Below are 25,717 nucleotides of genomic sequence, written 5' to 3' on the forward strand. Positions count from 1 at the left end.
ATTGTCTGGTCTGGGTTTATTTTATGCCTGCTACGGAAAAAGCAGAAGAATGCGCGATTGGGGATATATAGAGCAAAGCTGTTGCTTCGCGAGGTATCTCTACCTGAAAATACATTATCTAAGTGGTTTATTGTTGGTATTTAGCAGTCATAAAAGTCTGCCTCATTTACTTTGAATAACTACAAAATAGTGATTGTTAGACAGCATATGCAGCAGTTCTATAGAGATGAGATGACTTGGAATGAAATAAGTCATCAAATAAAACAAATGTAATATGAAATACTGAAATATTTGAAATACTGAAATATTTTATTTAAGTAATGTGAATAATTATGGTTAATAAGTGATAAGCTGTAAGGGGCAGTCAAAACTCACTACCACCATGGGACTTTTATTAATTGTTTGATTCTGTGTCACAGCATTCAACCCAAATAATCGAAACCCGTGATTTCAATAATTGAACCGAAACCGAATCGACCTCAGAAAGCACTAATCGCTCAGCACTACGTGAGTCACAGGCCCGTAACATGTCAAAATGTCCAAGAGAAGCCAAGTATTTGCTCCTTGCTTTTCAAGTGGGAGCAACAAACTGGAAAAATGTCGACCTTGAACAACCATAGCTTGAACAATATCATTAGCTAAGTTTTGTGCATGTAAAAAATAAACATGCCTATTTGCAACAACACTTTATGATTGACCAGTGACAAATATTGGGAGAAAAACATAATATGGAGCCAGATAGCTGCCAATAGGTTGAACGTACGTAGTTAGAATCATAAGAAAACCCATATGTAAATTGTTAGGATAGTAAGAAAAGCCATGCAGTAACCGTTAAATTAGATCTGTAAACATTACAACTATGAAAATCAATTCTTACTTTACATCTCCCTTTACTCGCTTACAGATATTTTTATGTGTACAAACTTTTGTCAGGGATGTGGCATCTACAAAGGACATAAACTGAGCGTAGCTAGTCAATCAAGCAACTCTAGCCCAGACTTGAGTTGCTTTGCAATTTCCGGTTTAATTTCCCTAATAAAAGTTTAGAGCTTGTTGTAGAACGGCATTCGATAACGACGTTATACCAGTAGATGGCGTAGTATAGGCTTGGGCCTTCGGCAAATTACTTTAAAGACACAGAAGAGCCTTGTCTAGAAAAACAGCCTGAGCTGCAAAATAGAAAGTTAATATGATTTAGGCCTATTCCGCAATCTAAATATGCCATGCTATGATGTGTTATTTAATGGCCATATAATCGCATCATTTATTTATAGCCACGTGGGGCTACTGTAGTGATCATGTAGCGCAGGTATTCCCAAACTGGAATGTCATCGGAGGTACGCCAAATATATTTTTTTTCTTTTTTTTTCACATTTTCAAACAGTCCATTTATATTTTCCAACGGGGCTATACATTTGAGTGAGGTTCTCGCCTGAGTAGTCTCGTTTCACTACCAAAAATAAAATTAAACCATCTAGTGTTCAGCGAAATAACATCACAACATCAAATACAGGTAGCCCAATCACATTAACCGTTACTCTCTCGCGGGAATTCCACTAACGGTCCGTATGTAGCCAAACGTATCTGCTGCTCATTCCGTTTTCTAGAAAATTGATGAATTGATTGATGAAGTAAGGCCAGCGTCCATAGAGACACATACCAGCTCTACTGGTAGTACAGCAGTACTACACCTGCACCGGTTGACGACACAAGTTGTTCTGCTTCCATGACCACATCCAATGCTAGCATCAGTAATTCTACATTTGTTGTTAGCCCAGCTAGCATGGACACTGACAGTTGTGAATCTGATGCAGCCGAAGAGCCATCTCACAACTCGATGAAACCTTCATTCTGGCGCAGACATTTAGAAACAAAACATGCCAATTTGAAAAATAAACCCCAGGTTTTTTTTTTGCGAGAATTAAAATGACTTTTGAGGAGTAAGACATGTATTAAAGCAACATATACCATTAATAAGAAGGTGCTTAAAGTGTCTTATATGGTGAGCTACCTAGTGGCTCGGATAGGCAAGCCCCATACTATTGTGGAGGAACTCATTCTGCCTGCTGCCGCAGATATGGCTGGGACAATGCTGGGGGGAAAACTATACAGACAACGTCTTCCTCAAACAACACTGTTTCACGACACATCAGTGACATGGCAGGAGATGTTTGAAACAATTACTGCTTCGCATACACGCCAGTGAATTCTATATGTTACATCTGGATGAGTCAACAGACGTGGAAGGCCTGGCACAGCTCCTGGTATATGTCCTTTATGTTTATGGGGGGTCAATTAAGGAAGACATCCTCTTCTGCAAACCACTGGAAACCAGGACAACAGGGGAGGATATTGGACAGCTTTGTATTGGATAGCTTTGTGACATCAAATGGACTTTGGTGGTCAAGATGTGTTGGTATCTGTACTGATGGAGCAAAAGCCATGACAGGGAGACATAGTGGAGTGGTAACGCGCAAGCAGTTGCTTCCGATGCCACTTGGGTACACTGCAGCATTCACCGAGAGGCTCTTGCTGCCAAGGGAATGCCTGACAGCTTGAAAGACGTTTTGGAAAATACATTGAAAATGGTTTACTTGGTTAAAGCAAGGCCCCTGAACTCTTGTGTATTTTCAACACTATGCAATGATATGGGCAGCGACCATGTAACTCTTTTACAACATACAGAAGTGCGCTGGTTATCAAGGGGAAAAGTACTGACACTTTTTTTTTTAATTGAGAGATGATCTTAAAGTTCTTTACTGACCATAATTTTCACTTGTCTGACCACTTGCATGATGATGAGTTTCTCACACGACTGGCCTATCTGGGTGATGTTTTTTCTTGCCTGAATGATCTGAATCTAGGATTACAGGGACTCTCTGCAACTATATTCAATGTGTGGGACAAAATTGAGGCTATGATTAAGAAGTTGGAGTTCTTCTCAGTCTGGCAAACACAATATCTGAGAGTTCGCTGATCCTGGAGCAAGAGGGGGTACGCAGCTGGAGGTTGAATGTTTGAAGGGGTACGGGACTATAAAAAGTTTGGGAACCACTGATGTAACCGAATGAATCACACTTTTTCCAGTATTTGGGAGCACGGACTGTAGGCCTTACATTAGGCATTTTGACTGTTGTATTTGCTTGTTATAGCCATCTGCATCGCACAACCCTATCACGCAGAGGCTATATCCGTAACAATAAATGAGACAAAACAAAATATTAAGTATTGACTATAACCTGTCCTGAGTGAAATAGTCTTGAGCATTTGGGACCCCTAGGCTATCTATAGCCTATTCTTATTGCCAGATCTGTTTCCCCTATCCGCCATTGCATGTACTTCAACTATTTTGTTTAACATTTATTTAGAGGCTATATGCTTACAAGTTGAAGGCTTCTTTTGTATTTGGGTAGGCCTAAATTAAGATTGAATTATTAAAGTGATAGGCTAAAGAACTTGAGAATGTATCTCATTTTGATACACACAATAAACAAATGGATAAGACTGTTCTATTCTCTTTGATTCAGTTCCTATTGCAACTCAGACAAATGACTGAATGGATGACATACTGACTGAACTGAATGAAGGATGAATTAAATGTTCAAATATGTTGGAATGATGAGTTGCACGCATCATGCATGCTCTGCCTTTTATTTGGCTAATAGGCCTATATTAGGGTATAATGACTATGGCTGCATGGCTCCAGAAGGGCATCTTCGGAGTCTGAGCGGTGCTTTCCCAAAGGCGCATGGTGCTGTGGTGCAGCATGGAATTCACAACCTCTTGAATTGGGTAGCAGTGTCACGATGGAGGGGATAGCCTATACAGACACTACCTAAGACCACTGGAACAGTTACTGTAAAGTGTGGGAATAAGCGGATGCCAGATTTAGCCTAGGTTTAACCTCTCCCTTGCTAATTTCAAAATCCATATATATATATCATCCATATATAAATAATGTCAAATTATTTTAAATTCATGAAATTCATTTTAAAATATTCTATAAAATAATATTTTGAGTGCCCATGCTATAGATACCTAGCAGACTGAAACTTCACCGTTGTAGACATAATACAGATAGCACCATATAGACTTGCCCTGGCAAACACATCCATTGCATTAGCTTCCTACATGTGAAGTCAACTCAACTGAGGAGTAATAGAGAATGGAGACTTAACTTGAAAATGTGCAAGTTCTCTCTTTCTGGTTTCCCAGTTTTTTTTTGTACTGCGTTATGCTTGTTCACGTATCACTCCTCACAGGCCGTTTGGTCTACTTTTTTTTGTACTGCGTTATGCTCGTTCACGTATCACTCCTCACAGGCCGTTTAGTCCGTAGTCGTAACATGCTGTTTGTTCGTTCACAGATGAAATGTTACGTTTACGTTTCATGCATGGTTTTCTTACGATCCTAACAATATACGTATGGCTTTTCTTACGATCCTAACAATATACGTATGGCTTTTCTTACGATGTTCAACCTCTTGGCAGCTATCTGGCTCCAGACAAAGCACTCCCAAATTGTCAAGAAAATGGCATATGCCTACAGTTGAAATGTATTTTGCATTTTACCAGTGATTATTCTGCTTTGTACATTGTTTTCACTGTCAAATGTATTGTTTTAATTATTTACTACTTACAACGTTTTTGAAAATACAAACTGTTTTTACGGCAGTTGAGCGCAAGGTCAGTATGCATGACCTGCAAGTGATCTGATTAGAGCGTTGTTGGCGTTGAAACCACACAGGTGTGTAGTTGTGATGTGCATTGTGTACAAGTATGAATTCAAAATACATGCCAACAATAGCCATAGTCATATATTTAAGCAATAAGCCCCGAAAGCATGTGGTATATGGCCAATATCAGCTACAGGCTGTTCTTAAACACGACAGAGTGCCTGGATACAGCCCTTAGTGGTATATTGGCCATATACCACCAACTCATGCCTTATTGCTGTTATAAACTGGTCACCAATATAATTAGAGCAGTAAAAATAAATGTTTTGTCATACCCGTGGTAGATGGTTTGATATACCGCAGCTGTCATCCAATCAGCATTCAGGGCTCAAACCACCCAGTTTATAATTCTTATTAAAACCAGGTGGTAAATTATTGCTGACCTTTTGCAAAGATAATAGGGTATTTAATTATTATATAATAGAATCCCAGCACAACCCTGTGGAATGTTCTTAGTTTAGAAACATTAGGCTATGTAGAACAGATAGTGTCACAGTAACAAAACAAATAGCTATATCTATTCATGCCATTTCCATCTGCAACATTGAGTATGATGCAACATCTTGAAGACAAGCCAGATTGATGCAGATGACTATACCGAACAAAAATATAAAACGCAACATGTATCAGTTTCAAAGATTTGACAGAGTTAAAGTTCATAAGGAATTCAGTCAATTGAAATAAAATCATTAGGCCCTAATCTACGGATTTCACATGACTGGGCAGGGGTCCTGTGGAGCCAGGCACAGCCAATGAAAATTAGTTTCTCCTCCCAAAAGGGCTTTACTACAGACAGAAATATGCCTCTGCACCCCCTCATACGACCCCACAGGCGAAGCCGGATGTACTCCTTCTTTCCTCCCTAAAATCAAGTCAACTTCATCTGCCAACATAAAGGATTTAAGATGTTCAAGGCATTGTGAGAGAAATAGATGTCACATGTACAATGAAGACAGGTTGAGCTTTATTAATTATACTCATGAATGGTAAGTTGTTTGAAATGTTTCACGACACCGATGTAAGACATTGCAACAAAATGAGTCACAATTATCAGAATTGTTCCCCATTTAACTCCCTTGTAACAACAACATGTATAACTAACGAATCAGTAGTTTAGTAGAGGTGCAGAAATAGGAAATATTACATAGACTGTCTATGGATTTGTAAGTCAGACAAGGCACATTGGTGGAATGAATTCCATTAAGAGCAGGAAGGGCACACTTGTTTTTGGAATGGCATCGATTTGGGCTTTTCACTTCACTCAAGGTCTTCAAATGAAACCAAAAAACAGAACACAGATCTTTTTTTAAAAGGCAATGTGGAGGATGTCATTCATTGTGCTAAAATATCTTGCCAATGTAAAGACAAAAGGAGAAATCCTTCATTACAATGACTCCATAGACAAGTGGATGGGGGGAACAGGTTTCAGAATAGCCTCCACAATCACATTGTGTTAGGTAACACGTACTGCCCTAAAAGCAAACAGAAACAGGATTGTATTCCTGCCATTTGACCAAAAACAGACAGATATCCTTTGAACCAACTAGGGGACCGAGCTGAGATGTTTTAGGCAACAAGAGTTTTACATTACACTCTGAAACGTGTGCTACTTTCAGCACCAGGTGTTACCGTAGTTAAAGCACATGACATAACTGCATATGCAATAATCTCCCACTGGATTCAACTTCACACACAGAACAGGAATTCATCCACTGAATCAATCCATGGGTCCCAGAGTGGTGCAGCACTCTAAGGCACTGAATCCCAGTGCTTGAGGAGTCACTAGACACCCTGGTTCCATTCCAGACGGTATCACAACGGGTCCTGATTGGTACTCCCATGGGGCGTCACATGATTGGCCCAGCGTCATCTGGGTTTGGCCGGTGTAGGCCTTCATTGTAAATAAGAATTTGTTCTTAATTGACTTGCTTCTTTAAATAAAACGTCAAATGTATTTGTTATATATGTAGCTTACTCCATTCCAAGTGTGACAAAATGACAGCTGGGTTGAATTGTAGCTAATATGACCACAGCTAATGAACAGTGGTAGTGGTACTGAGACCGCTCACTGAAGAAGATCCAGGGGGGACATGATGCAATGTTGCAAAAGCCAGCAGTAACTCAGCTAAAAGCTGTGAGCTTCAGCCTAGGCAGTTCTTGCATTATATGATAAGAACAAAAAAGTCAGTCGCAATGAGGTAATCAAAGCTTTAGTGGAAGAGATGTGATGCAGTTAGTCTTTAAAGTAAACCAGCGATACTGGGGAAAGTAAGATCTAGCCACAAAATCAAAACCTAGTCATCTTTGTAACGTATCAATCTATTTCTTGAATGGTTTTTCCAAGGCTGTCAAGGTGCCAATAAATTCCCAAGTGATTTATTTATCAAATCAGCAAAACCAGCTAAATATTTCCCTAAAATATCTATAGATTTTTACTAAAACACTTAGGTACATGACCCCCATCCAAAACCAACAATTCTCATTCTATTCAAGGAAGATGCACACAAGTCAAAATCCCCACTAACAAGCTTTAGCTACACGCTTCCTCATTCATTCCACTCCCAAACCACACAAAAACTAACCATTTAAAAGACCAATCACTAAAGATAAAAAGCTATAATATAAATTCACTCTTAAGTAACAAGGATCTTAAGCCATATAGCTTTCCAAGATGTTATATTACAATATGGATGTTCAAAAGTTTGATACTTTTTTTGTAGTTCTATTTACAAATTTCACAGTGATCTTGGTACATTCTGCAGAATAACCAGTAACAGGAATTTCTGCCATACCATTCCTCTTTCTATTGATAGACAATACCTTGACACAAACAAGGATGCTTCCTGACGTCAAACACGATTGCTGCAAACATTGACAGCTGCAACGCAGAGGGACAGTCTCTAAAATACAAAGGCTGCGTTGGTGTTAGCATTAGGTGGAGGGAGGTTCAACCATTGTTAGAGCCATCATAGGAAAGTGTGCAAGTACACTATTTTAAGAGAAGAATGGGAGACGGCGTGAAGGGGTCGGCTATGAAGGGAACAGTCGAGGGATCAAGTGAAAAGATCATTCCTGTCTTTGGGGTATGCAGCCTTCCATCTCCAGCACCTCGGGCCAGCCCTCATACTTGTTGGTTTCGGCATGGTTCTTTATGTGCTGTAGAGGCAGAGACAGAGGTTTTGGATTAGACCCAATGGTAGCATCCCAAATGGCAGCCTATTCCCTATATAGTGCAAGTGTTTTGTGCACTACAAAGGGAATAGGGTGCCATTTGGGAAGCACAATGCATGGCCCCTCTTGTCTGATAAGGCTGTGTGTGTACCGGCACAGCGATCACAAACAATGTCCCAAGAACACATAAGGGAGGATGGAAAGTCAATATTGAAGGAGTGCCTGTTCACTCTGGGACAACATGTTCAAGGGTCAGATGGAAATGTAAAAAGACAGTATTCTCAAAATTGTCTTGTCTGGTGAAACTCAGATAATGAAATCAATAGTTCAGGACTGTAAAGAACGAAAACTAAATCATGGAGCAGCTGTGTTTTACATATCATATAGAGCAAGTTTTTAGTTTACAAAACATTCGAGTGCATTCTCGCATCAAAGTGCCCTGTTGCAGGACAGTTATACGCTGATGTTGGGACCTTGACAAACTGAACAGTGAGTGATGACCATGAGCATAGCTATAGCCATCAGTCTGGTGTTCAACAAGTAGATTATTGTTCTGGCTTCATCTAGCTCCATTTGGGATATTTCACCTTGCTTCTCTAGGTAATCAATCCTCCGATGACATCTGCGACGTTGTTGACCAGGGGTGTTCAACTCTTACTCTACAAAGTCCGGAGTCTGCTGGTTCTGTTCTACCTGATAATTCAATTGCGTACACACACACACAGTGTCTCGAGTCCAAATCAGTCCCTGATTAGAGGGGAACAATGAAAAAATGCAGTGGGATTGGCTTGGCGGTCCAGAGTTAAGTCTGAGGGTTGTAGACGATGACATGTATGAAATGCATCTGGATGTCGCGCAACTCTTTATGACAGGGCTAGAAAATGAGTCTGTATCATGATAAAAGGTATTTCTATAGACAAAGTTCCATCAGCTGTGCTCCACTGAAGCCTTGATATTTCAACGGGGAGAGGTGAAAAAGTCCCATGTGAACAGACCAGAAAGAAAAATGTGAACAAACCAGGTTAAGGAGGATAAAGATTTTTTTTTAAAGGGGGGGGGGGGGGTTGAAGTTACCTGCTCAAAGGGACTCTTGGTCTTGATCCCTTTGCCTCCCACAAAGATCCAGTTGTCCCTGAAGCCTAATGTGCTGATGCTGGAACTGCCAAGTTCACCAATCATCTTCCTGGACTCGTCATTCAGCCTGTAGACCACAAAGCAAGGTCGTATTCATTTGTGCACACCGTAGCAAAATGTTTCAACACAAAAATAAAACGTTTCTTATTGGACAAGTTCAGGTAGTTCCTCCCCGTTTGCTAGTGAATACACAGCTAGAATGTCATTGAGAGTCTGTAGACTTAAATATCTCTACCTACCACTCTTTCCTTTCCTTGAACCTTTGCTCTTAGTCACCATTGTTATACATCAGTAATTGGTGACTCCTTTAATATCAGCAGTTAGGGCGAAATTCATTTACATTTCCCCGCAGTCAGTTAACGGGTTTATTTATGTGATAGTCATTTGTCAATTCTACAAGGGTTCAATTCAGCCCCTGGAGGAACGAAAAAGATTGATCAAGACACTTAACTGAAGTATTTGCCTAAGCTTAAAATTATAATCTAAGAGTTCACGGAGAAGTTAAATGCTGAATGTGCATCTTTTTTTCAGTTCGGAACACCTACTTGGAGGCCGAATCGTCAAACGTGGCCATCATCACTACTGTTCCTTCTTCAATAGTCTTCAGGAATGTGATGAGCGTGTTGACATCTGCACACACAACAAATACACAGGTACAAGACTGGTTTGCCTGGTCCGCCTGCCTAGTCAAGAGGCACTCCATGACACGGAAACACGGGAAATCTAACTGAAACTAAGGCCTCACCTCCCGCCCACATGTCAAAGTGGTCTGTCTTGATGAGGTCCCCTGTCTTTCCTGTGGAGAACAAACAACTTGTTTACGACAAGCTAACGTACGATCACAGGCCAACTCCTATCATGAATAGTGCATTCAGAGTAGTACATTAGTACATGCCCTGACAAATTGAGGCTTTTCTGAGGGCAAAAGGGGGTGCAACTCAATATTAGGAAGGTGTTCTTAATGTTTTGTACACTCAGTGTATATGAACAGCGGTATGGACGAGTTAGTATTGAAGTAGTTAACCAAGGCAGGGATGGGCAACTACAGTCCAGGGCCATGTTGTATGCAGGCTTTTGTTCCAGCCCAGCACTAACAGCCATCTACACATCCTCGAAGGACTCGAGCTGCCAATCCCTGAACAAAGTAAATGTTTCACACACCAGATGTAATTTTCAATTGTCATATTACTCACAGATGTAGTCATGTAAAACATCTGATTTGACTACAAGGAGAAGTACTGTTTGTCTATGGCATGTAGCAGTGACAAGGCTAGTTTACCGTTAACCAGGGCGATGTTAATTCCTCTGCCCACGTTGTTCTTGACTCCACTCATCAATCTGAAAGGACAAATTAAGCATTATGTGACAGTGAGCCTGCATGTATTTTATTGGGTACTTTGTGGTTAGGTTTGTCCCATCCTTGTCTTTGTTCCCGGGCGTGTACCACTGCACTGAGACTTGTCACACCCTGGTCGTAAAGCGTCGACACAAAAATAAAATACTTATTCCTAACCAGACTTGATTCCCTTGAAGCAATGCCTGAGGAATTGGATTTCAATAACACGGATGCAGAATGCCACAAGAGTCAACAGTTAATTAAATAGAGGGTTAACAGTCAACAGGTTGCTTCAGGCATGTTTAAATTGAATCTCCACCTCAGTTCATACCGGTCTACGCTAGTCTGTCTAGGAATCTATAAAATAAGAATAGAAATGCATCCTGTAGAACAGACATGGATAATTGTGTTGTAGAATATCCTATTGTGTCAGCCTTGCACTCTAGATTTCTACCTGGCAATAGATGTTTACCTTTTAGTCATTTAGCAGAGTGAGACAACTACATAAGTCATTGTAAGTGCTGTAAATTCTTTCAAAATAGAAAATAGTTATCAGCAAAGTCAGTGCAAGTAGGAAAAGTCAAGTGTAAGGTTATTTTGTGTGTGTGTGTGTGTGTGTGTGTGTGTGGGTGGTGGGGATAAAACGTGTCTTATTTAAAATACTTGTTTCTAATTAGGCCACTGCGTATCGGCTGAGAGGGATGTGGGTCTTTGGTTGTACTGTTAATATGGGTTGAGAGGGATGTGGGTCTTTGGTTGTACTGTTAATATGGGTTGAGAGGGATGTGGGTCTTTGGTTGTACTGTTATTATGGGTTGAGAGGGATGTGGGTCTTTGGTTGTACTGTTATTATTGGTCCATCTTGTCTCTTACATGTTGTCCTCCAGGCAGATTTTGGGACCGACAACACTGGCTGCTCCGCTGGCCATCTTAAAGGAGAAGTGTCCCTCGGGACATGGTTTGGAGAGGCCACACTTGTAGCGTTCCAGTCTGGTAGCTGTGAATGGAATTCCAAACAGAGTATACCATACCAACACACTTTAGCATCCCCCCCCCCCCCCCATCAAAAACACACAATATCAGCAAACACGTACATATCTAGGTCCTGCAAACACAGTCTACTATTACACACACAGCTTGAATCTCTCACGCACAATATAACTCACACCTACAGAACAAACCAGAATATTTACATAGAACTCAACAGCTAAAGAACCAAAACATTCACAATGAAGGCCAGGTGGTAAGTACACAATACACACAGATGAACTACTTAGCTAACACTTAAGCATACATGGTAAGGTGTTTCCATGGATTGTTAAGAGAAGATCAGTTCTGATTTTCATATACCACGGGAGGGAAAGAAAAGAAGAAATGTAACTTGATTGATTGAGGGAACCAGGTTAAAGTGATGTAACAGGAGAAGTTATTGAAGTATACTTACGGCCTTCCTCTACAGGCATAGACCCTGTTGTGGAGGGACAGAAACAGACAAGTTAGACTCGAGTTCCAGATGTCTATGACATTAGCCCGTGAGCTCATGAGTTCCTTATTTAAGAAAGTTAAAACATTGAGCTTTGCACTAAATCTGGCTGTAGCCTGGCTAAAAACATAGCAAGCTGGCCAGACCTTTTAGCATCACATCTCCATGTGAAATCAGATGTAGCTTTTTTTTTAAATGTTTTTTTATGAACATGCCCTAGCAAATACTCTTCTACTTGCCGGTGCAACCTAAAACATTATCCCAGTTTGATATCCTGCTTGTGTACTCATTCAGATATCAGATAAAAGCACATGGCTAGCTAGTTGGCTAAAGCAGGTTCTACCACTTCACAATAGCCTGGAATCACTGGTTATTACTAATAAACTAAATATTTTCAGGGGGTGGATTCTTGTTGTTTGGTTTAGCATTTGAACAGTCGCAGAGATTATATTTGGTTACAAATACAAAATAGGCTACTTTGATGAATAACCTGTAGATCAGAACAAGGAACCGAGCGACAACACTGGCCCCACGGCTGCGGAAGGGATGATACCGAGCGACAACACTGGCCCCACAGCTGCGGAAGGAATGATACCGAGCGACAACACTGGCCCCACGGCTGCGGAAGGAATGATACCGAGCGACAACACTGCCCCCACGGCTGCGGAAGGAATGATACCGAGCGACAACACTGGCCCCACGGCTGCGGAAGGAATGATACCGAGCGACAACACTGGCCCCACGGCTGCGGAAGGGATGATACCGAGCGACAACACTGGCCCCACGGCTGCGGAAGGAATGATACCGAGCGACAACACTGGCCCCACGGCTGCGGAAGGGATGATACCGAGCGACAACACTGGCCCCACGGCTGCGGAAGGAATGATACCGAGCGACAACACTGCCCCCACGGCTGCGGAAGGGATGATACCGAGCGACAACACTGGCCCCACGGCTGCGGAAGGAATGATACCGAGCGACAACACTGCCCCCACGGCTGCGGAAGGGATGATACCGAGCGACAACACTGGCCCCACGGCTGCGGAAGGAATGATACCGAGCGACAACACTGCCCCCACGGCTGCGGAAGGAATGATACCGAGCGACAACACTGGCCCCACGGCTGCGGAAGGAATGATACCGAGCGACAACACTGGCCCCACGGCTGCGGAAGGGATGATACCGAGCGACAACACTGGCCCCACGGCTGCGGAAGGAATGATACCGAGCGACAACACTGGCCCCACGGCTGCGGAAGGGATGATACCGAGCGACAACACTGGCCCCACGGCTGCGGAAGGAATGATACCGAGCGACAACACTGCCCCCACGACTGCGGAAGGAATGATACTGAGCGTCTCAATTTCCAGGTAGCACAAAAGTAATATTTTCTGGCATTCGGCCGTACAAGGAGCCACCCCTTTTGTGACGAAAAACAACATTGCGCTACTCACCTTCCGTCTCCGTAGTGTGTGAATTTAGCTTCAGCCAGAGACTAAGGGGTATCGCATGCAGACACAACAAAGGTTTTTCTGAAGGCCTAAATTTAGAATCGCTGGTGAAGATTATTAATACCATCTATTTAGAGATGTATTCAAAACAATAGCCTTTGAAACTAAGTGATTACTCTTTGGAATTCCATGCAAGCTCAGGCAATAGATTGATATGCACAGTTACAACACTGGAAAACACCTGTAACCAAACTCACCAAACACATTCCCCAGATTGAAGTCCATGTTAATTTCCAGCAGCTGGAAGGCAAGGAAAACTGCCAGGAAAAAGACGGAAACCAATGCAGCCAACTTCAAGATGCCTGAAGGAAATTAGATACATAGACCAAAGAAAGAGAATGAAGAGATCAATAGACAGCAGGAGAGAGGAGAGAGAGGAAATGGAACACTATTTCAACACCATGCCTAATATGTGTGTCAGATAAGGTCTCTGATGCTAACAGAGAAATGAATTTGCTTGGTGACCTGAACATTGACTGGTTATCTAGTTGTCCTCTCGAGAGGAAGCTTCTTACTGTGACTAAAGCCTGTAACATGACCCAGGTTATCACTCAACCAACTAGAGTGTAAACCAATAGTGTTGGATCTGTGACATCCACTAGTATTGATCAGATCTTCACCACTGCTGCAGAGCTTGGCTCCAAAGCAATATCAGTTCCCATTGGCTGTAGTGACCATAACATTATGGCAATAACAAGAAAAGCCAGAAGTACCAAAGGCAGGGTCTAAAGCTATTTATAACAGATCTTACAGAATGTTCTCAGGACTCTTGTTTAAGATGACATTTGTTGGCCTGATGTGTATAAGGAGGAGAAACTAGATGCAGCACTTGGAGTATTTGTAAAATTATTCCTGCCAATTATGTACCTGTTAAGAAACTGAGAACTGTTAGAGCCCCCTGGGTCAATGAACTGAAAAATGGTATGGTCCAAAGAAATGAAGAAAAAGTGACAAACAATTCAGGCTGCTCAGCTGATTGGTTGACATACTGTCAACAGACATTGTGACTCAATTATTTATTTATTTTTAAGAAAAAAATAAGAATATTACTAAAACAAGATAAATTACATTTAAAAACTATGGGAAAATACTTTGGACCACCTTAAGTTATATTATGGACAGAAAACCCAATTAAATCTACATCGTTCATTGATGTTGATGGGCCATTTTAGCAGAACCTTTTGATACAGAAATCATTTCAATGACTATTTCACCAGTAAAGAATACAAACATTAGTCAGTTAAAACATCAAACCAACATATGTGCATTGAAGATCTAATAATGAAAGATCAGGAATGCCGTTTTGAATTTGGTCAAGTTAGTGTGGAATAGGTGGAAAAACAGTTAGCATCCATCAATGATAAGCCACCAAGTATAGACAACCTAGATGGGGAAACTACTGAGAATGGTAAGACTGTATTGCCACCCCAATTTGCCATGTCTTTAATCAGGATTGTGTCCACCGGTGTGGAAGAAAGCTAAAGTAATTCCACTACCTACAAATAGTAAAGCACCCTTTGCTGCCTCTAACATCCACCCAGTCAGTGTGCTGCCTGTTTTCAGTAAACTGATGGAGAACTGCGTTTGAACAAATGCAATGCTATTTTATAAAGAACAAGTTAACTAATGACTTTCAGCATGCATATAGGGAAAGGCACTCAACTTGTACTGCACTGACTCATGACTGGCTAAAATAAATTGAGTAGATGATAGTTGGAGCTGTATTGTTAGGTTTCAGTGAAGCCTTGTGTTATTGATCATCATTTCTTATTGAAAAAAAAACTCACTTGGAATGGCTTTACGTCCCCTGCCATCACACGGTTGAAGAGTTAATTACCCAACAGAACCCAGAGTGTTCTTCAATGGAAGCTTCTCTAACATCAGATAAGTACAGTAGTTCCCTTCAAGACAGTTTCCTTGGGCGATGGACATAGATTAACTTGGACATAGAATTACTATGTATGCTGATTGGCTGTAGATGGTGGTGTGCGCAATGAGCTCACAGAGACTCTTAGAAAAGACTTACAGTCAGTGTCAGAATGGGAAATTACAATAATCTGATGTTAAATTAATCTGAAACCAAAAAGCATTAGATTTGGTTCAAAGCATTCTCTTAGACCTAAACTGGAGATGTCCATAAAGGTTGTGAACATTTGTAGCGAAATCCTGCACGGAGCCTTCACCGTGGGCTGCCCCTTTAAGAGCACAGCAGCAGTCAGGAGGGAGATAATAACAATGGCTCTGCATGGAGGCTCTCGGTCGGCGTGGTAGTTTTGACAGTGTGTTTAACTACTGGCTACTACTACTGGCTACTACTACTTGTAAAGTGTTGAAGTTGATCGCCGGTGTTAATGCTCTAGGTCGTGTTTGGAATCTTTGGGGCCCGCTCCTGTCATTGATCGAATGGATTAGTAGCAAGTGTTGCGAAGCTTTGACAAACAAACCATCAGGTGTATCAGACTGACAGACAGTGCAACTGCAAGCCTGAAGTCAACAGCTAAACCACCACCCCCTCTCTCACTAATTTTCCCTCTATCGCTCCAGCAAACCTATTGTTTCCCACTGCGCTCCCTTTGTTCTCCCACTTAAAAAGATGATAGAGGCCTGTAATTTTCATCATAGGTACACTTCAAATATGACAGACAAAATGAGTGGAAAAAAAGTATTTGGTCAATAACAAAAGTTAATCTCAATACTTTGTTATATACCCTTTGTTGGCAATGACAGAGGTCAAATGTTTTCTGTAAGTCTTCACAAGGTTTTCACACACTGTTGCTGGTATTTTGGCCCATTCCTCCATGCAGATCTCCTCTAGAGCAGTGATGTTTTGGGGCTGTTGCTGGGCAACATGGACTTTCAACTCCCTCCAAAGATGTTCTATGGGGTTGAGATCTGGAGACTGGCTAGGCCACTCCAGGACCTTGAAATGCTTCTTACGAAGCCACTCCTTTGTTGCCCAGCGTGTGTTTGGGATCATTGTCATGCTGAAAGACCCAGCCACGTTTCATCTTCAATGCCCTTGCTGATGGAAGGAGGTTTTCACTCAAAATCTCACGATACATGGCCCCATTCATTCTTTCCTTTACATGGATCAGTCGCCCTGGTCCCTTTGCAGAAAAAACAGCCCCAAAGCATGATGTTTCCACCCCTATGCTTCACAGTAGGTATGGTGTTCTTTGTATGCAACTCAGCATTCTTTGACCTCCAAACACGACGAGTTGAGTTTTTACCAAAAAGTTATATTTTGGTTTCATCTGACCATATGACATTCTCCCAATCTTCTTCTGGATCATCCAAATGCTCTCTAGCAAACTTCAGACGGGCCTGGACATGTACTGGCTTAAGCAGGGGGACACGTCTGGCACTGCAGGATTTGAGTCCCTGGCGGCGTAGTGTGTTACTGATGGTAGGCTTTGTTACTTTGGTCCCAGTTCTCTGCAGGTCATTCACTAGGTCCCCCCGTGTGGTTCTGGGATTTTTGCTCACCGTTCTTGTGATCATTTTGACCCCACAGGGTGAGATCTTGCATGGAGCCCCAGATCGAGGGAGATTATCAGTGGTCTTGTATGTCTTCCATTTCCTAATAATTGCTCCCACAGTTGATTTCTTCAAACCAAGCTGCTTACCTATTGCAGATTCAGTCTTCCCAGCCTGGTGCAGGTCTACAATTTTGTTTCTGGTGTCCTTTGACAGCTCTTTGGTCTTGGCCATAGTGGAGTTTGGAGTGTGACTGTTTGAGGTTGTGGACAGGTGTCTTTTATACTGATAACAAGTTCAAACAGGTGCCATTAATATAGGTAACGAGTGGAGGACAGAGGAGCCTCTTAAAGAAGAAGTTACAGGTCTGTGAGAGCCAGAAATCTTGACCAAATACTTATTTTCCACCATCATTTGCAAATAAATTCAATAAAAATCCCACAATGTGATTTTCTGGATTTCTTTTCTTGTCATTTTGTCTGTCATAGTTGAAGTGTACCTATGATGAAAATTACAGGCCTCTCATCTTTTTAAGTGGGAGGACTTGCACAATTGGTGGCTGACTAAATACTTATTTTGCCCCACTGTAGCTGATGTTAAAAGTTAGTGAGGGAAATAAAAGTCTCCAGCTTCAGCAATTTTTGCAATTTGTTCCAGTCACTGGCAGCAGAGACCTGGAAGGAAAGGCGGCCAAAATAGGTGTTGGCTTTGGGGATGACCAGAGAGATATACCTACTGGAGCGCGTGCTACATAGCAGAATGGTGACGTTAAAGTGAGGTTGCATGACGGTTTATTGTTTATTATTGATTGAACTGTATTGATTTTGTGGGGGACTATTGACATTTAGCAGAGAATATTTTTGGACATTTCAAAGCCTTTGTCTAAGAACCCCCCCCGGACATAATATAGAATATTGCAAGTTCTCTAAGGTTTATGACAGGGTTCTTTGACCCCAGGAAGAGTAGCTGCTACCCCATTAGCTACTGCTACATGGGCAGTAGCTAATGGGGTTCCTAATAAGCTAAACAAGTAGGCTATAGGCATAGGCTATGTTGTCCCATGATTAAGAATATGGTTTGAATAGCCAAGATAAACATTTTCACACACTGACCCAAGTAAATGTGATAGAAGTTATGCTAATTGCCAGAAAAACAGGTTCCTATTATAGCAAAACCTACCTCCAGCTCTCATGTTGGTCCCAAGAATCTGCAGTGAGTACAACACAATGTATGCCCCTGTTGAAAGACAAAGCAACATGTCAATATTCTCCAGTGTGGAGAGACATAGAGGGAGAGACAGTGGTTCGACAGTAAGGTTGACTAGCTAGTTAACTTTGGCTGGTTGGGTATGATCATGTCACACTACGACTTGGACATTAGCCTTTCCTCCTGGGTTTAAAACATGACTCACTTTGGCATCTAACTGAGAACAAGGAAGAGCGGTAGTTCATAATGGGATGGTTAAATAAATATTGCCAGAAATACATCCACAGCTAGAGGGGTATCCTACGAAGAGGCAATTTTGGTCAACCAGTCATACGAATGTGTCTCACCTTTCAGCCAGGTAAAAGTCTTCAGAACAAAACATGCTCCAGGGAAGGCTAAACTCCCTGCTAACTCCACTAACTCCTGAATGAATTGACTGAGCCACGTGTTGAGGACCAATGAAATTAGATTTCCATCCTCTTGCTAAGATAGCATCATTGCATCATCTTCCCGTTCATTTGAAGAAGACGACTAAAAATATTTGATTAAATACAATGTTTTTTGGTGTTAATAGTAATGTAGTAATGATAATGTATTTTAAACTTCACGCAATGTAACACTTGTATGACTTAATCAAAATAAATATTAATAGTAGTGGGAAAAAAAGCATGCTTGTGCATTAATCAGCACACCAAAGACGGCATTAACGATAAGTAACAAAATAAAGACGGCACTTCTAAAAGCCTATTTAACACCACAGCCTGCTAAATGTGCAAGATAACTTTTCTTTCATTTTGATTTCAGCAGAAATTAAAATGTTACACTGTGAAGCTAACTGAAACTAAGGATCCTGGGACTGAACACACACTAAGGATCCTGGGACTCATCCCGTCAGTTGAGGATGCCTGGTCATTCTTTAAAAGTAACTTCCTCACCATTTTAGATAAGCATGCTCCGTTCAAGAAATGCAGAACTAAGAACAGATACAGCCCTTGGTTCACCCCAGACCTGACTGCCCTCGACCAGCACAAAAACATCCTGTGGCGGACTGCAATAGCATCGAATAGTCCCCGTGATATGCAACTGTTCAGGGAAGTCTGGAACCAATACACGCAGTCAGTCAGGAAAGCTAAGGCCAGCTTCTTCAGGCAGAAGTTTGCATCCTGTAGCTCCAACTCCAAAAAGTTCTGGGACACTGTGAAGTCAATGGAGAACAAGAGCACCTCCTCCCAGCTGCCCACTGCACTGAGGCTAGGTAACACGGTCACCACCGATAAATCCATGATTATCGAAAACTTCAATAAGCATTTCTCAACGGCTGGCCATGCCTTCCGCCTGGCTACTTCAACCTCGGCCAACAGCCCCGCCCCCCCCGCTGCTCCTCGCCCAAGCCTCTCCAGGTTCTCCTTTACCCAAATCCAGATAGCAGATGTTCTGAAAGAGCTGCAAAACCTGGACCCGTACAAATCAGCTGGGCTTGACAATCTGGACCCTCTATTTCTGAAACTATCCGCCACCATTGTCTCAACCCCTATTACCAGCCTGTTCAACCTCTCTTTCATATCGTCTGAGATCCCCAAGGATTGGAAAGCTGCCGCAGTCATCCCCCTCTTCAAAGGGGGAGACACCCTGGACCCAAACTGTTACAGACCTATATCCATCCTGCCCTGCCTATCTAAGGTCTTCGAAAGCCAAGTCAACAAACAGGTCACTGACCATCTCGAATACCACTGTACCTTCTCCGCTGTGCAATCTGGTTTCCGAGCCGGTCACGGGTGCACCTCAGCCACACTCAAGGTACTAAACGATATCATAACCGCCATCGATAAAAGACAGTACTGTGCAGCCTTCTTCATCGACCTTGCCAAGGCTTTCGACTCTGTCAATCACCATATTCTTATCGGCAGACTCAGTAGCCTCGGTTTTTCGGATGACTGCCTTGCCTGGTTCACCAATTACTTTGCAGACAGAGTTCAGTGTGTCAAATCGGAGGGCATGCTGTCCGGTCCTCTGGCAGTCTCTATGGGGTGCCACAGGGTTCAATTCTCAGGCCGACTCTTTTCTCTGTATACATCAATGATGTTGCTCTTGCTGCGGGCGATTCCCTGATCCACCTCTACGCAGACGACACCATTCTATATACTTTCGGCCCGTCATTGGACACTGTGCTATCTAACCTCCAAACAAGCTTCAATGCCATACAACACTCCTTCCGTGGCCTCCGACTGCTCTTAAACGCTAGTAAAACCAAATGCATGCTTTTCAACCGATCGCTGCCTGCACCCGCATGCCCGCCTAGCATCACCACCCTGGATGGTTCCGACCTAGAATATGTGGACATCTATAAGTACCTAGGTGTCTGGCTAGACTGCAAACTCTCCTTCCAGACTCATATCAAACATCTCCAATCGAAAATCAAATCAAGAGTCGGCTTTCTATTCCGCAACAAAGCCTCCTTCACTCACGCCGCCAAGCTTACCCTAGTAAAACTGACTATCCTACCGATCCTCGACTTCGGCGATGTCATCTACAAAATGGCTTCCAACACTCTACTCAGCAAACTGGATGCAGTCTATCACAGTGCCATCCGTTTTGTCACTAAAGCACCTTATACCACCCACCACTGCGACTTGTATGCTCTAGTCGGCTGGCCCTCGCTACATATTCGTCGCCAGACCCACTGGCTCCAGGTCATCTACAAGTCCATGCTAGGTAAAGCTCCGCCTTATCTCAGCTCACTGGTCACGATGGCAACACCCATCCGTAGCACGCGCTCCAGCAGGTGTATCTCACTGATCATCCCTAAAGCCAACACCTCATTTGGCCGCCTTTCGTTCCAGTACTCTGCTGCCTGTGACTGGAACGAATTGCAAAAATCGCTGAAGTTGGAGACTTCTATCTCCCTCACCAACTTCAAACATCAGCTATCTGAGCAGCTAACCGATCGCTGCAGCTGTACATAGTCTATTGGTAAATAGCCCACCCATTTTCACCTACCTCATCCCCATACTGTTTTTATTTATTTATTTTTCTGCTCTTTTGCACACCAATATCTCTACCTGTACATGGCCATCTGATAATTTATCACTCCAGTGTTAATCTGCAAAATTGTAATTATTCACCTACCTCATGCCTTTTGCACACATTGTATATAGACTCCCCCTTTGTTTTCTACTGTGTTATTGACTTGTTAATTGTTTACTCCATGTGTAACTCTGTTGTCTGCTCATACTGCTATGCTTTATCTTGGCCAGGTCGCAGTTGCAAATGAGAACTTGTTCTCAACTAGCCTACCTGGTTAAATAAAGGTGAAATAAAAAATAAAATAAAAAACACCTTCTGCAACTGGATCCTGGAGTTCCTGACAGCCCCCCCCCCCCCCCCCCCCCAAGTGGTGAGGGTAGGCAACAACACATCCCCCACGCTGATCCTCAACACTGGGCCCCTTATGGGCGAGTGCTTAGTGCCTTCCTGTACTCCCTGTTCAACCACGACTGCATAGCCTCACACGACTCCAACGCCATCATTAAGTTTGCTGATGACACGATGGTGTTATGCCTGATCACCCACGATGATGAGAAAGCATTTCGGGAGGTCAGAGACCAGTTGAGAGAAAAGTGGGAAACTGAAGTGTTTAAAATACAGCGTGATTAATTTATGTCAGTGCCTGTGAAATATAAAGAGGGGCTTTCGAGACAGAGCTAATTGGAGGAGTTTGTTTTTGAGCAATTTTAAGAGGCTTGTTCTGACAATGTCAATGGGTAGAGCATTAGGACATTCATAAGCATCTTTGAGAGGACTTGATACCTGGCATTGGTGAAAATATGTAACCATTGTCTAAAGTGTCATAATGTTGGGTCCAATACAGCAAAAGTAATAAACAATAAGCAATGTTGAGTGACTGATGGAAGCTGATTAACACTATGCAGGCGTGTTTAAGGTCAGGAGAGCAGACAATGTTGAGGGACTGATGGAAGCTGATTAACACACTATGCAGGCGTGTTTAAGATCAGGAGAGCAGACAATGTTGAGGGACTGATGGAAGCTGATTAACACACTATGCAGGCGTGTTTAAGGTCAGGAGAGCAGACAATGTTGAGGGACTGATGGAAGCTGATTAACACACTATGCAGGCGTGTTTAAGGTCAGGAGAGCAGACAATGTTGAGGGACTGATGGAAGCTGATTAACACACTATGCAGGCGTGTTTAAGGTCAGGAGAGCAGACAATGCAAGAGGTACCGTGTGAATTCCATCTTCTTTTTGACTCTGTGCTAATAGCAGCATGCGTGGTCGGTCGAGTTATATACAACCTGTCATGTATTCATCTATACTGAGGCTTTTGCATTGGGAGGGGAATGAGAGGTAATGACAGTAAGATGAAGCAGAGATAAGACCTACCTAAGTGATTACTGTCACGATCACCCTCTCTGCTCCCACCTGTCCTGACATCGCCTCTCAAAGTCTTAGTGTCTGTGTGCTGTGCATTGAAAATCTGATACTTGGATCAAGGTTGTATTCTGTGGATTAGCTTCCTTCAGCCTGTTTCATTTCCAGTTACACATCACACCCCCCAGGGCTTTGGGCTGGAGATTACTGCAAGGGAATGTTGTCACCCACTTGTCTGGCATGTTGCACATTTTGTTCCTCCCTTATCTGACACAGTTGAAGTTGTCTCTTTACAAGTGTTAGACAGATTCTACTGCAGGTCAATAACCACAGAAAACCTTCATACATTAATGATTCTTCAACCGCAATTCCCACAACCCACTGAGGAAGCTAGACAAGTTGCAAGTTTGTGTCCTGGATTGTACCTGGCGGTAACAAAATGAGTCAAGCTACAGAACAAAGGTGCGGTTCAGAGACAGCTTGACCCTGCTGAAAAACTGCCAAGTAATGTGAACAGGGTAGTATGGTTATAGGTATTCCCTTTAACTATAGCACATTTTCCCTATACCTATTCCTATGTGTTATACATCTATTCTATCTGACCTGTGGACAACTTCTCAATCAAATGTCAGCAAGACAAAGAAGCTGATCATGGACTACAGGAAACGGAGGGCCGAGCACATCACCATTCACATCGACAGGGCTGTAGTGGAGCAGGTTGAGAGCTTAAAGTTCCTCTGTGTCCACTCCACTAAGGATCTATCATGGTCCACACACCAACACAGTGATGAAGAGGGCACAATGCCTCTTTAGGAGGCTGAATATATTTGACATGGGTCCTCAGATCCTCAAAAAGTCATACAGCTGCACCGTTGAGAGCATCTTACCTGGTTGCATCACCGCTTGGTATGGCAACTGCTTGGCATCCAACCGCAAGGCGCTACAGAGGGTAGTGTGTAACCAGTACATCACTGGGGCCGAGCTCCCTGCCATCCAGGACCTCTATACCAGGCAGTGTCAGAGGAAGGCCATAAACATTTTCAAAGACTCCAGCCACCCAAGTCATAGACTGTTCTCTCAGCTACCGCACTGCAAGCAGTACCGATGCACCAAGTCTGGAACCAACAGGATCCTGAACAGTTTATAACCCCAAGCCACTGCTAAGTAGTTAACCAAATAGCTACCTGGACAATCTGCATTTACCCTTTTTGCACTGACTAACTCATCACATACCCTGCTGCTATTGTTTATTATCTATCCGGTTGTCATTTTATAACTAGTCATATGTACATATCTACCTCAGTTATTGTTACTAATTGTGTATTTATTATTACTTTTCTGTTATTTCTAATTTCTTTCTCTCTGCATTGTTGGCATTTCACTTTTAGTCTCTCAGGGCACATGTCAAACTCATTCCATTAAGGTCGCTAATTAGTAAAGAACTCCCCTCACCTGGTTGTCTATGCCTTAATTGAAAGGAAAAACCCACAGACATGTTCAGGGCAGCTGAATGAAAACGGCCTAGTTTGTACAATTAGTTAGCCAGCAGATCCGACTAGATTGCTCAGCTGCACTAGGGTTGGAGCCGGCGCGAGATATGGTTCAGAAAACATACCTCAAAACAGGGATGGGAAATGCCTTGTAGTCCAAATAGTCATACCAAGAAGATTGAATGACTGCTATGTTGTCCTCATGTGAGTTAGCAGGACAGCAGCCATTTTGGAACAATTCGGATTGAGGTTGCTAGCTACGCTTTCCAAACCTTCTAACGCTAGCTCCAGTCTTAATCTACACCGGAAGTTATACATTTCAGCTTTAATCTACATAGGAAGCCTGTCCGACCCTGGTACAGTTTAAACAATCGGGTCAGATCTGTTGGCTACACAATTAGTTATATGTTAGTGTTTGGCTAACATGTGTAACAGTAGTCAGCTAACTGTGCAAACTAGACATCAACTTTTCTGAATAAAGTATCGTCCCCAAATAAGTAACGTTAAGGTATGGTTAGATTTAGCCATAACTAGCTAGTTACAGCGATTCACAATTTTGTTCGATTCCGTTAACAGTGCTAACTAGCCAACCCTAGTCAAAATAGTTAGATAAACCTGATTGCCCCAGCAGCAAGTCGATTTAATTGGCAAGAGCTAAAATAAAAAAAGCGAACGTTAGCAAGATAGCTGGCAACTTTACCTGAGAAACGCCACGGTTACAAGCCTTGCCTTTACGATGACAGACTCTTCTTCCCTGTTTCAGAAAATCGCTATTTACTCTTGTGGTACTTCAATCTACTAAACATAAAGGACGGCCAAACATTATTCTTCACCGCCACCTACTGTACTGGAGTGTGAGGCCATTCTATTCATCTTTAAATCATAGCGGTCAAACAAACGTTCAAGGTGCATACTGCTACGTACTGTCCTGAAGTTTGCGATGAATCACGGTCTACCTAGAAAATAAAAAATAAAAAACTAATCAATACCTGCTAAAAACCCATCCCAAGCCCCCGAATCCATTCAACTTTATCTATAACCTGCTGAAACAATCGACCATTAGAATGATTCAGCATGTCAACAACATTGAAATAAGAGAATGCTATCTGTACTGTTCCAGGCAAAACCTTCTCAAACCTCAGCAGCACTGATAAACTTTCACTTATTTGACCCTCTTTCCTACTGAGCAAACTTTTGGCCTCAATCACTCTGCCTCCCTTCACATTTTCTTTAATATCAACTATGGACGTAGATATTGGGGCCCCAGTGATGACTCCCCTTAACCTAGTATAAGCCCCAGGGATATGGCTTTTGAGCTTCATCCCAATAAGCTTTTCCATTTGCATAATCTTCCCTTTCTGAGCCTGGCTACCACAAAGTATTAGCAATTTACCTTTCCAATGAACCAGGATAGTTTGACTTCACCTATCTCTTTCTCCAAGGCATTGGTTAGTCGGATAGGGTGTAAATGAGGCCCTGTGGTCTCATCAAACACCATCACCACTTTCCACTCTGACACATTATGACTCTTGCTTCCAACCTTGGCCATCTTTATGCTTTCTTTCCTAGACGCTCCACTGCTTTCTGTATCATGATCTCTCTTCTTCCTGTGTCTCCACTACTGACCATTTAAGTCCTTGCTGCTCATTCTCCCGCTCTATATAATCAGAACTGACACCCATATTGTTCTCATTCCAGCACAGCTGCTGCCATTCCAACCTTTTCTCAATTTCCTCCTTTTCATCCACATAACTCGCTGCCATTTACAACCTGAACATGGCCATCT

At 42.5% G+C, this 25,717-nt stretch overlaps 1 protein-coding gene across 5 annotated transcripts; it reads right to left on the reverse strand.

Moving 5' to 3' along the window:
* Positions 1 to 5,677: 5,677 nt before the first annotated feature.
* On the reverse strand, positions 5,678 to 24,890 carry LOC110490580 (FAM3 metabolism regulating signaling molecule C). 5 transcript variants are annotated; one of them, XM_090200888.1, is made up of 11 exons: positions 24,632 to 24,703; positions 23,329 to 23,443; positions 18,027 to 18,083; positions 13,568 to 13,672; positions 11,821 to 11,844; positions 11,250 to 11,373; positions 10,320 to 10,378; positions 9,786 to 9,836; positions 9,586 to 9,670; positions 8,981 to 9,107; positions 5,678 to 7,891 (listed from the first exon to the last, which is right to left on the reverse strand). In XM_090200888.1, the coding sequence occupies exons 2-11, from the start codon at positions 23,432 to 23,434 to the stop codon at positions 7,802 to 7,804; spliced, it is 828 nt and encodes a 275-aa protein (XP_090057014.1). In that variant the 5' UTR covers positions 23,435 to 23,443; positions 24,632 to 24,703; the 3' UTR covers positions 5,678 to 7,801. The 5 variants fall into 5 exon arrangements, with proteins under 5 accessions (XP_090057014.1, XP_090057017.1, XP_090057016.1 ...); XM_090200891.1 differs by having other exon boundaries at positions 23,329 to 23,556; positions 24,547 to 24,640; XM_090200890.1 differs by having other exon boundaries at positions 24,547 to 24,633.
* Between the last annotated feature and the right edge of the window lie 827 nt (positions 24,891 to 25,717).

Source organism: Oncorhynchus mykiss, chromosome 15, assembly GCF_057628025.1.
Source record: "Oncorhynchus mykiss isolate SJ-2025 chromosome 15, ASM5762802v1, whole genome shotgun sequence".
NCBI lineage: Eukaryota > Metazoa > Chordata > Actinopteri > Salmoniformes > Salmonidae > Oncorhynchus > Oncorhynchus mykiss.

What these genes read in the sequence shown, in the direction of transcription:
- LOC110490580 (XM_090200888.1), bottom strand. Translation starts at nt 23,434, where the DNA reads ATGGCAGGGAGCTCGGCCCCAGTGATGTACTGGTTACACACTACCCTC. An exon ending in ATCTGCCTGGAGGACAACAT is followed by an intron (nt 10,379 to 11,249) that starts GTAAGAGACAAG and finishes TTGTCCTTTCAG; the next exon opens with ATTGATGAGTGGAGTCAAGA. An exon ending in TAACATCGCCCTGGTTAACG is followed by an intron (nt 9,837 to 10,319) that starts GTAAACTAGCCT and finishes TGTTCTCCACAG; the next exon opens with GAAAGACAGGGGACCTCATC.